Genomic DNA, 12,381 nt, shown 5'->3' with positions numbered 1-12,381 from the left:
GATAACTTTTTTTTTGTTTTAAAACCTTACCTTCTGTCTTGGAATCTATACTATATGTTGGTTGGTTCTAAAAGAGAAAGCAGTAAGGGCTAGCTAACTGAGGTTAAGTGATTTGCCTAGGATCATACAAATGTGGCCAGATTTACACCAAGGACTTCCCAAGTCCAGGCTTGAAACTCTATCCATGGAGCCACCCTTGATAACTCTTTTAAAAAGAGAACTTGGAGTTACCTGGGGCACTGAGGGGTTAAAGTGACTTGCCCCTGGTGGCACATTGAACCAAGTCCTTCCAACTCCAAGGCTAATTTGTTTCCCATCACCCCATGCCACCTCTCTAGAAAAAAGTTATATTTCAAATTGCCTATGTATTTCTCTCTCTGCTGAGAGATATGCAAAGCGGGGGAGAGAAAAGAAATACATGATGACTTTAAGATGGATTGTTGTTTAAATGTCCTAAGGTTGCTATCACTCCTTGCCTTTCAGAACAAAACCAACAATAAGTCACCACACCAAAATAATCTCAATGAAATTTTGTTCTTGATTACGTCCTTTTGGGGCACAAATATGAAGGATGACTTTCTTTGTTGTTGTTGTTGTTGTGAAATGATACCAGAAAAGAAACAGGAAAACAAAAACTATTTAGTAAACTAGAATATACTGGAGAAAGTATGTATCTGAACCAAGAGCCCAAGGCAATGTGGTTTGAGGGTGTGTGCACATGTATCTTTAGGGAGAGAAAGTATGAATATGAGGGAATAAATCATTACATGTCACTCTCCCAACAGGGGATAAAAATGGACTAGTGCCAGAAAATAACTCAATCGAAGAAAAATAGGCCTCCTGACAAGACCATACATGGTGTGTTAGTTCTGCCTTGTTGGTATGTTCTCTAGATCCTGGGAATATAATATAAGGAAGACAAAATCAACCAAACTGATTCCCTGTGCTTGGGGGAAGAAATTCCATAGAAAATGTTGATAAAACAAATGTACAAGTCAAGTTTGAAGTAATTCATTATCTTATTAAGGCTTATTTTCTGCATTACATTTAAATATCATAAATAGTACATTTTTAAAGGCAATCTTTCCAACAAACAACAACTAAGGTCCCCCAAGAGAGATGTCTTTATTGGATCAAATGCCAATGAATTAGCATCTGAACAGCCAAATAAAACAACTCTTTAATCTCAAGAGACTCTGAACAGACTTTAGTACCTAAGGGCAAAGATAAATCTTACACTGGTACCAGTTTGGAAATGTCCATGCTAACATAACTAATCATGAAGACTTTCATCATATGAGCAGTCACATTAGAGAGAAAATATTTAAGTCAAACAGTCAAAAATGACAGAGAACAATGGAAAGATACATGGGGTGGCAAAGAATTGGAAATTGAAGGGATACCCATCAGTAGGGGAATGGCTGAAAAAGTTGTGGTATATGATTATGATAGAATATTTATATGAATTGATTCAAAGTGAAGTGAGCAGAACCAGGAGAACCTTATACACAGAAATATTGTAACAATGATCAACTATGAAAGACTTAGCTACGTTAATCAGTACCATGATTCAAATCAGTTACTCATGAGGAAAAGCGCTATCCACTTCCAGAGAGAAATGAGGGAGTCTGCGTGCAAATTGAACCATAATTTCACATGTATGATTGTTATCACATTTCTTGCCTTTTCGATGGGTATGGGCAATGTGGGAGAGAGGGAGAAAGAAAATTCAGAACTCAAAAGAAATTTTTTTAATGTTTAAATAATTAGTTTTTAAATGAAAATTCAAACTTAAAAAAAGCTACATGATATATCAAATGCTCTACTACTACCCATTACTTGCACTTGAGAAAAATGACATAAAAAGCCTTTGTCGAAGATGAATATGACCAGAAAAGGGTAGAGGATAGTCATGTAAGGAGAGAGAGAGAGAGACGCATCCATTGGACACCATTAATGACAATAGTGCTAAACTCAAAGCCAAGACAACATGGGTTCAAATCCCATTTATGTCAATGACAAGTTCTATAGGATAGAGAACTGACTGGTAATTTTATTGGAGTAGGGGATGCCCTAGTGAGGAAATTTCCTCTACCAATTCAGGTTATCACCTTCTCTACAACTTAAGAAAATGCCTATAACCAAAAACCTCCAAGATTGTTCTGAGAAGCAAATAATGGAATGTGTAATAAGTCTTGCGAACCTTGAAACATTATATAAATGTCAGTTCTAGTTACTGTTATTATTACTCAGTATCTTTAGGATATTAAAGAATGAGGGATGTGCCTCTAGCACATGGGACATTTCTGTGAAAGGTCAGAGGATGCCAGGCACACAGAAGGTGAGACTCTGATTTGTATTGATGGTTAAAATCAACTCAAGCTAGGAGTGGAGGCTTATGTCCACAAACTTTCAAAGCTGACCAGAGCCAAGGACCAGAAAAATCCTCACTAATCTTCTGATCTCCCCACGTTTCACAGTGCTAACAGACCACGAGTAGCACAAACATTTCCCCCAGCCTACAAGTGTGAAAAGTTACTACTTTTGTTTTTCCGTATAGGAGATAAAAGGTATATGTCAGACTATATAATTAATGAGTCACAATGAGCTGTCACAAACATGTCCACTCGACTACTTTTTTGTTTATGTTATTCTGATCAACTCATCAGACACACCCAATCAGGCTATTGTACTCAGGGTGTGAACAGGCACAGCTATCCAATGCATTCTACAGCATGAAACCATCTAGATCTCACAATTTATATCTTATAAACAACTAAAGAAACATACAAATAACTTCCCTTCAGTGAGACAGTTTTCCTCATCTGCACTTGACTAGATTACCTCAAAAATTCCCTCCAATTCTACCATTCTTTTTAATAACCAGTTTTTTAAAACCATAGTTTCTCTGTAAAATGGGTTCAAATCCCATATCTTATGCTTAGAAATTAAATAATTTAAACAACTTCCCTTGGCCTCAGTATCCCATCTGTTAAATGACCTTGGTAATCTACTCCTGATTTAACAGATGAGGATACCGAGGCCAAGGAAAACTGGCTAAATTGTTTCCTAGTCTATGGTCCCACGACTCTAAAATTTACACAAAATCTTGGTCTATAGGCAATATTATGGAGCGAGGCTGACACAACCCTCACTCCTAGCTCACCTCTATGGTCCAAAGTTTCTTTCTTTGTATAGTAGGGATGTCAGACTCGGTGCTCTTTGAAAAGTCCAACCAGAAATCCCATATTTCCTGACAGTTTGCAGTTTTAGCCCTCTCTTTCAGCCCTACAATGCATATGGAAATACTAATTTTATTTGCTTTTCATAAAGTTCTGAATTTTAAAAGGAAATGAGAAGAAAATAAATGCTCTAATCTGTGATTTAATTTAAAAGCCAACAAACCAAACCAGGATGAAAATATCCCGGCACAGATCAGGCAGGAGCACTGAAATCTGACCCATGTTCAAAGCAGTGAATTCCTGCAAAGAATGACGTTTGAATATAATCTCTGACAAATCTTTCTTAAAAATCACTTGACCTCTCTGAGGCTCTTACAGGATCAAATGAGATTGTGTAGGTTTGGAAACCTTCAAGTACTACATAAATAGGAGCTATTATTATTACTGCCCTATCCAATACTTTCTTTTGGGAAGAAAATAGAGCTTTTTCCTGAGGCATATGACTGTGAAGAGGCAATGGAATAAACATTCTCTTTCCTGCCCCAGAAATGTTCCTGCTTCCAAAAACCCACCTGTGCAATTCTCACCAAGCTAAATGGCTCTAAAGCACTCTGAAATTCCGACCATAATTTTGAGTCCTCCTCTAATATCCTACAACCAAAGCTTCAGCAAGGTGTGCAAGTGACGCTGGATACTCAAAATATATGCCAGCAGACTGTGGATTCTGGCAAATTCTGCACCAAGATACAGACTTAGAGATGAGAGGGAGCTCAGAAGACAATTGAATCCAACCCCTCCTCCATTTAAAAGATGGTAATACCAAGGTCCAAGTCACCTGTCCAAAGGCCACTGAATATTATATGTCAGAGAGGGGATTCGAACCCCAAGCTTTTCACTACAGATTTGGTGCTCCTTTGAGCATGGACCTGGGAAGGGGTTACTGCCTGAGTACCAGGCTAACCAAGTTCAGCTTTTCACCAAGAGTTGGCCACCAGGTGATGAAGAGTTTAGTCCCAGCAAGTCAGGAAAGCCTGGAAGGACTGTACTCTATCTGTACTGGCTCAGTCAGGGAGGACCCATGTCAATGAAATCACAGACCTTTTGAAGTGTTAGAAGTATAATTTTGAACCATTGACAACAAACCTTAATAAAGGCTTTCATCTGTTGGCAAAGCTCAGGATCCCGCTGGATATTTTCTTTTAGAGATTTTGTCCGTGCAGACAGTGAGTGAAGCTCTGACTCGGTGTTATCAAGAGATAATCTACCAGAAGAAAGGCAGAAGTGGGCAGTTAGGATGAGGAAATGACTCCAGAATATCGTGTTTGGGGAATTATCTAATGTGTCCCAGCAGTACATCAAACAAGACCTTTCCCTGTTGGTCAACATTATCCAAACAGAAGGTGAGTTATTACAACAGCTTTCCCCATAGTTAAGGCTCTGTGGGTTTCCTTTCATGCTTTGTGGTGGGGCTTTTTCTGTTTTGTTTTGTTTTTGAGAGAAAGAAGAGATGATGACTCCTTCACAAATCCAAAGAGAGATAACAGGTTCAAAGAGATTGTGCCATTAAGTGGAGCTCAGGAGCCTACTGCCCTCTTCTAAGGGTATGATTTCTAACAATGTAAATCTTAAAACCTTATATAGCAACTTCCCAAACCCTGTGGAAGTTGGGATGAGAGAACAGAGTACAGACAGGCAGAGGCAGACAGACAAACAGAGAGACAGAGAAATCTTCCTGCTTTCTTCTAGTCATTAAAAGCAAACAAAAAAACCCAACCCTAATGCTGAGAAATAGGAGACAGGGTAGTCTGGTACTTCCTACACCAAAAATGGCATTCTGAAGAGAAAGGAGCCACATGCTAGTTCCAACAAGAGGTAATAATGTTGACAGCTAATATTTTCATAGCCGTTTAGGGACTAAAAAGCACTTTCTTGCTCAGAACAACTCTGTGAAGTAGATGATATAAATTGTGCTCATTTTACAGACAAGAAAACTAAGGATCAGAGAGGTATAATAATTTCTCTACAGGGTCACACAGCTATTAAATGCCCATAACTGGATCTGGACTCATTTCAGAGTCCTGTCCCATAGCAAATTAATCATTAATTCATAAATATTGAAAACTGTTAATAAGTTTAATATAGCTGGATGAGTGGCTTTTAGCCATCTGCAAGTTATATGAAGAGTGCTAATGTCCTGACAAAGAGGCTAAATTAGCCAATTCATTAGAGGGCTATTTCCCCTCCTACTGTCAACTCTAATCATGTTGAAACTCAAGTATCCTGCCTTCATCTTAATCATCTGTACTATTAGTCAACACTGACCTTTTAAAGTTTCTAAATTTTGCTAATAACACTGCTTCATTCATTAGAAGCTTTACATCTTACTTTTCTAACTAATTCTATTAATTGTAAGTCAATATCTTCACAGATTTCTTTCCATCATCAAGACATAGGATGGGATCCTTTCTATAAGATAATTCTCTGGTATCCTTCACCCTAGAGTTGTATTGGCAGCATGCTGGAGGGAGCTCTCCATCCCCCATCTCCACCAATTTTTTGCATGCCCTGCCCCTCTGTCTAGTAGACTAATGTGAGAACTTCCTTCTCCCACTCTCTGGGGTAATTCTGGGGACTCACAGGCAGCTTGAAGGTTCAGTTTGGGCAAATGACCTCTAAAAGGTTCACCAGCACTGCCCTAGAACTATAACCTAAAGCTAATTCCTGAATTTGATACTGAATCTTTCTTTTACATATTTTCTTTGTGACACTTTTTTATTAATCATAGAAAAAATTTTTCCACAAATTTCTTTCAGAAAATCAAATTTGAAATGTAATATTTTAAATGCTGTAGCATAGTAGAAAGGGATTCAGTCCTAGATTTTTCTGGATCTCAAACCCTGTGTCACACCAAGTTGCTATCAAAAGTTATTACAATAGAAGTAGAGTGAGGTAGTCTGAGCTCTCGTTGGGTGTGGAGGGATTTAAAGTTCTTAATCCACTTTTTTTCCTTAAATCCGATTTTAAAACTGATCATGGTTTCTTATTTTAAAAAACTCTTTAAAAAATCTCCAAATTTTTCAACATTGATTATTTGGGGAGGGGGGCACGACCAAGGAAATATACCTCCATAGGCCAATCAAAGGTCTAAAAGCTATATAAGAGAAGTGTTTTAGATAAGAGAAGTGTTTTAGAAGATTTTGAACTTCAGGCTAAAAACTGGGAATCTGTTTCATTATTTCATTTAAAAAATTCCCAAATTCTTCCTAGAATCTCCCCATTTCTCTTGCTTACCTGGCAGCAACCTGAACATGACGCAATTTTTCAGAAAAGTTCAGAAGAACAGCATCTTTCTTTTGGGCTTCCTAGAAGAAGAAAAAATAATTTCTTCTCTTTATAGACATAACATTAAAAGAGACCATCTAAAAGGGATTTTTTTGTAAGTGCTTGAAAGGGACCTTAAAACTTAAGCACAGTTCCCTTCTTGCTGTAGACTCTGCTGAGAAGGTTAACTATGATATTCTTAGCAGGATTTACCAGACGCCTTAAGTTTCAAAATAAATTATCACTTCCCAGAGCAATCAGCACCTTATCCTGCCATGGGATACAATTCCTTGGCCCTAGAGCTGAATGGGAGGAGGTGGGAACAGTTGAGCAGGGTCCATTGTGTCTAAGAGAATCCAATATTTCCTGCCTGAATGCCACCCATACCTGAATGTTTGCCTTGAAATGATCAAGGCATCTGGCAGCAGTTTAAGCAGTTCGCAGGCTGAGCTGAATCAGAAGGTACATGCCATGGCAGTGTTTAGATTCTGTGCCTATTTGGAGGATAGGAGGAGTGGAGGTGGGAGGGGAACAATTCCTGACTAATGAAACTTCACCGTACATGGGCAGAGACCCATCCCAATTATGTCAGTGGGAAAGAGAAACAAGAGAACTCTGACAGAAACAAATCATTTGTGGTTAAAAGAAGCCTTGAAAATGAGCTTTTCAAGCAAGAATGTTGCTAAAATGAATTATTATTATTGTCCTCTGAAAAGGAAACTTGTGTTTGTGACATCAAAACTAGTTCAAATCCATAAGAAAAAGGAGGCAAATAGATTATTTGGCAGCAGAAAAACAAATGGAAAAAGGCCCTGGTATTTGGGATAAATCCTTCATTTTTCAATCAGTTATTCCTAGGTTATGTATTATTGTACAGTCATTTCTTCATGACCCCATTTGGATTTTCTTAGCAAAGACTTGCCATTTCCTTCTCCAGTTCATTTTATAGATGAGGAAACTGAGGCAAAAAGGGCCAGGTGATTTGCCCAGGGTCACATAGCTAGTAAGCACCTGAATTTGAACTTGGGTATTCCTGACTCCAGCAACAGTGAGCCAAAGAGCCACCTAACTGCCTGGTCAACAAATGGATAAAGAATACTGGTAATAACAAGACCCCTCTCTTTACAAAATAGAGAAAGGATGCAAAATGCAGCATCAACTATACCACAGGCAGTCACTATGTCAGTTTATTTTTAGTGAATGTTTTTCTCTGATCAGATGAATCTGTTTATTAGGGGAAATAAAGGGTTATGAAGAAATGGCCTTGATTTAAAAATAAAAGGCAAGAATAAAATGTTATTTTAAAAAATAGGGCATAGGGTCTACCTTAACCCTCTCTGGCGAAGATTATCAAATGCATGACAATCTGATTTACTAGGCTAAAATGTTTCTATCTGACATCAGAAAATGTCCCTCACCTTTTTAAGGATATTTAATTGGGTAAAGGATGGGAAGGATCCAGGTTTCCAGGAGTGGCACATAATATGGGGTTTTCAACTGCTTAATATGGCAGTGTACAAAGCTGCTGCAGGGAAATAGTCCTCATTCCACAAAAACAAGAGCTTCTCTGGAAGGCCCCTTATCTAGCTGATCTACCTCACAGTCGCCCCACATAGCTGTACCTACCAGAGCCACAAAGTGGAGGAGATTCATCCCTGGTTTGTTTGCTTTCGTGTCAGCCAATTTGAGCAAAGACGATAATTTGAAACCCACTGCATTGCCAGCATAACCTCCCTAAAAGAGACAATCAAGAGAAAAGGCATATACCTCCTGTAGGCTGCCCCAGCAAAAAGGGAAAGCTCCATTTCCATTTAGAATTGGCCTTACCGCATTCATAATATTTCCAGCCTGGAGGACCAAGTGCAGGATAGAATGTAACTCCTCACAGGACATCAGCTCTGTAAAGAGGACCAGAAGGAAGCTCTTGAAGAGTTTTAAATTTAATTCCTAATCCCTACTCAATGTTTATCATATTGGTATCAAAACTGTAGGAGAACACTGAACCAGGAGGGCATTAAAGCACAGATAAATAGACAAAACAAAGCATTATCCTGGGTATTAGAAGTTCAACCCCCCAGCCACTCTGAGGAATCTACCAGGCCCTTTAGTTTCAATTGCAAATATTCCTCTATTTGTTTGAGATCACTATTAATAGCTCAATGAGCTAAGTTTGCAAATAGGAGAAAACAATGTACAAGAGGAATAAAGCCAAAGGCCATGTGTTATTCTCACCTGGCATACTCATGTTCCTTGCCATGGTTTCAAGATAACAGTGGGTCCTCAAAAGCTATGCCAGTGCAGTACAAGCTCTGATAGGTCCTCTGGAGTTTCAAGTACATGCCAGGCAATTGTCTGTGAGTTTATCATGTGAAGGACCCATGCAGGTGAGCATAGACAGGGTCATCACCTGAAGGCTAGCTACTAGGTTTTTGGTAAAGCAACTCTTGAAGACTGATTCTTACAAACAACTCAGAGGCTCTGATCATTGTTGGCTGAAGGAATATCCAATGAGAATAAACCATAGGTTCCAACTTTAGCTCTAACACAAGAATAGTCAGGAGACTGTAGGCAAGCCACTTAATTCTTTGGGGATTCAGCAGTTTTTGAAGGAAGAAATGCAAGCTCTCAATAAGAATAGGAACAATATATTTTTAAACAAAACCATACTTCAAAAATGCTCTGATTCAATAATTAGAGAAATACAAATTAAAATAACAATGAGATTCTATCTGAACTATGGGTTCATACCCATAATATTGTCAAAGATGACCCCCAAAAAGGGAAAACAAAAAATACTAGTGGGGCTATGGGAAAACAGGCACCACCCTGTTACACTGTTAGGGAAGCCAGAAAGGACTATCCTTTCTGGAATCAATTTGGAACTCTGCCCTCTCACCTCTAAAAGTACTAAATAGCATAAGTTCTTTTACCTTAAGATATCAAATAATGAGAAAAGGGGGTCATATGTGGTAATACTTTTAATTATAGTGAAGAACTGGAACTAAAGGGGTGTCTTACTATCACCAGGGAACTAGCTGAATTATGGTAAATGAATGTAATGGAGTCATACTGATAAGTAATGAAATGAGGAAGAGACAGTGGTACAAAACTTGAGATGACTTGTATGAACTGATGCAGAATAAAATGAGCAGAACCATAAGAATTACATAATAATAAAGGACAAACTTTGAATGACTTAGGAATTCTGTTCAATGCAATAACCAGGCATTATTTCCGTGGACAAATAACAAAGAATGCTATTGAGAGAGAGAGAGAGAGAGAGAGAGAGAGAGAGAGAGAGAGAGAGAGAGAGAGAGAGAGAGAGAGACGATGAATTTTGGATGTAGAAAAAAAGACACATAAATGGTCCATATGAAAATTTATTTTACTTGATTATTTATATCTGTTATGACTATGTTTTTCCTTTTGTTTTCCAAAGTGAAACAGTGAAACCACTAGATAGCATTCTTCCCCAGACACTCACAAAAGAAAAAAATAATCACTAGCAATTTTTAAAAACACAGAACTAAGGTCAGAAGCACAAACAGGTTAGCTTTAAAAGTTACATGCTAAAATTACATACTTAAAAAAAAAAGTTGTACAGTCATGGTTTCATGGACAATCCTCTTTTTTGCTGTTACCTTGTGTATTGAAATGCTTATTATACTTGTTAAAAAAATTTTTAATGTAAAGTTTTTTTTTAAAGGAATCTATTTCCTCAATTGCAAAATAACTGGGTTAGATGACATCCTCTCTTTCTGTATTACATTTAAGATTTAAGTTCTGAGGGTAAAGACTATGTGTCCTAGCAATAAACTTTGTGTTTTAGGTTTTATTCCTTTAATTTTCTTCTTTCTCACATTCACTTTAAGACTGGGCTAAAAGAATGGGAAGGACTAAAAAGCAGGTGGTATTTTGTTTTTCCAATGAGCTCCAAAAAGCTTTCCCCACACCCCCCAGTCATGCCAAGAGAGCATGCAAATAATTTGCAAAGAACTATGCTTACAGTACGGCCACCTTGTCAACACTCTGCCTTCATTTCAAAATGGTGGTTTCTTTAAAAACAAAAAGATATATATTTCATGTCCACAACAAAATGACCCTTTTCCCTAAGCAATCCATCTCCTGTACGTGTCTTCAAGATGACTTCTTAAATGTTAGATGAAGAGTACTATAAAAACCACAAATTATCTATCTTTTATTTATTTGAATGCATGTACAAAGCTGAAAAAGCTCCAATTTGAAGAGTAGCGAATCACCTCTAATATTGTGGCATCTGTACTCTCTCCTTCTATGCCTGGTAGTACTAGAAATACTTTCAATTAAATTATACTTGGATCTTGGCCTATATTATGTTATCTAAGTAGGCCAGTTCTCTAAGAGAAAACAGATAAGGGATGTTTCCACCATGCCCACTAATTTGCAAATAATATTAAACTACATTCTTACTAGACATGAAAAGGGAAAAGTACCTCTTCTAACTAATGCAAAATGAAAATCATAAAGTCTTCAAAAGTTGCTACATGTGTTACTATAGCAAAGAGAGAAGAAAAGAATATTTTATGAGAAAAAAAGTATTTTTTATTTTTTAGTCTTCTAAGAAGTAAAATAAATGGTCTAAAAAAATTAACTCAGCAACAGGGAATAGTGAACAAACAGGAAATCCAAATTCAAATAAAACAATAACTAAAAACCTCAAAGATGACAAAGAGGAAATCTAGTTGGCATTGATAAATTACAGAAAAGTTCATGGTCAACAAAATAATAGCTAACAACTATAGAGCACTTTCACATTTGCAAAGTGCTCTACTTCCAGTATGTTATCTCATTTAATCCTCCTAAGAAATCTATAAGCTATTTTTATCTCCATTTCATAGATGAAGAAACTGAGGCTGACTCACTGAAGGGTAACACAGTTAGTAAGTGTCTAAGGTAGGATTCAAACTCGGTACTTCCTGATTCCAAACCCAGTGGTTTATTCACACCACCATATGGTCACGACTCAATGAAAAATAAGAAAAGACAAAGAAAAAGATAGATTCATACAACATACTGGTTCCGAGAAGCTAGGTAAGTAATCCTAGCAAACAGGACTTATTGGGGGGGGGGGGGGGGAAGGTCACAAAAAAATATAGAGGCCATACATATGAATATCATTATAACAAATTATGTCATATATGAATAGAGTACTAACTCTAGAGTTATATAGGTTGTTGTTGAGTCATTTTCAATCATATCTTACTCCCATTTATGATTCCATTTAGGATTTTGTTTTGTTTTTTTGCAAAGACACTGGAGTAGTTTGTCATTTCCTTCTCCGGTTCACTGTACAGATGGGGAAACTGAGGAAGGTGAGCCTTCCTGACTCAAGGAAGATTCAAATTCAACCTCAAGTAGTTGCCATCTGTTTGACCTTGAACAAGTCACATAACCTCTGTGGGTTTTAGCTTCCCCACCAGTAAAATAAAAAGGGTTGGGCTAAAAAGCATCTAGAGTCACTTTCAATCTTAGATTTAGAAGATCCAATAGAAATGGCAGAATCACAGAATTTTGTAGGAACTATCTGAAAAGAATCTCGTTGCTTATCTAGTCTCACCCATATTTGAAAGGAACCCCCATTTTGTAAAAGAATGTTACTGCATGCTAAAAAAAAGACAAATATGCAGAAACTGAAATATATGAACTAAAAGTGAAGACAAAAAGTGAAGACCATCCAGAAAAAGACCATATATAATAACTACAATAATGTAAAGGAAAAAATGAAGAATGACTGAACTCTGCTTGTAATGAGCTATTCTTGGTCAAGGAGGAAAGATTATGTAGGAAAGGGGGGGAGGGCTCAGAGATGATGTAAATGCTGTCACAACTGTGACTCCAC

At 37.4% G+C, this 12,381-nt stretch overlaps 1 protein-coding gene across 1 annotated transcript in view; it reads right to left on the bottom strand.

The window, feature by feature from the left end:
- The window catches only part of FHDC1 (FH2 domain containing 1), a 55,945-nt gene that overhangs the window by 8,736 nt on the left and 34,828 nt on the right, over positions 1 to 12,381 (bottom strand). Inside the window, exons 7-10 of the mRNA XM_007496225.2 lie at positions 8,331 to 8,401; positions 8,130 to 8,237; positions 6,474 to 6,544; positions 4,326 to 4,443 (exon numbers count right to left, since the gene is read on the bottom strand). Coding sequence (XP_007496287.2) covers positions 4,326 to 4,443; positions 6,474 to 6,544; positions 8,130 to 8,237; positions 8,331 to 8,401 — 368 coding nt within the window. The remainder of the gene's footprint in view (positions 1 to 4,325; positions 4,444 to 6,473; positions 6,545 to 8,129; positions 8,238 to 8,330; positions 8,402 to 12,381) is intronic.

This window comes from Monodelphis domestica, chromosome 6 (genome assembly GCF_027887165.1).
Source record: "Monodelphis domestica isolate mMonDom1 chromosome 6, mMonDom1.pri, whole genome shotgun sequence".
Taxonomy (NCBI): Eukaryota; Metazoa; Chordata; class Mammalia; order Didelphimorphia; family Didelphidae; genus Monodelphis; species Monodelphis domestica.
Note: the sequence above shows the minus strand (reverse complement) of the source record. Positions and strands in the feature narration are given on the sequence as shown.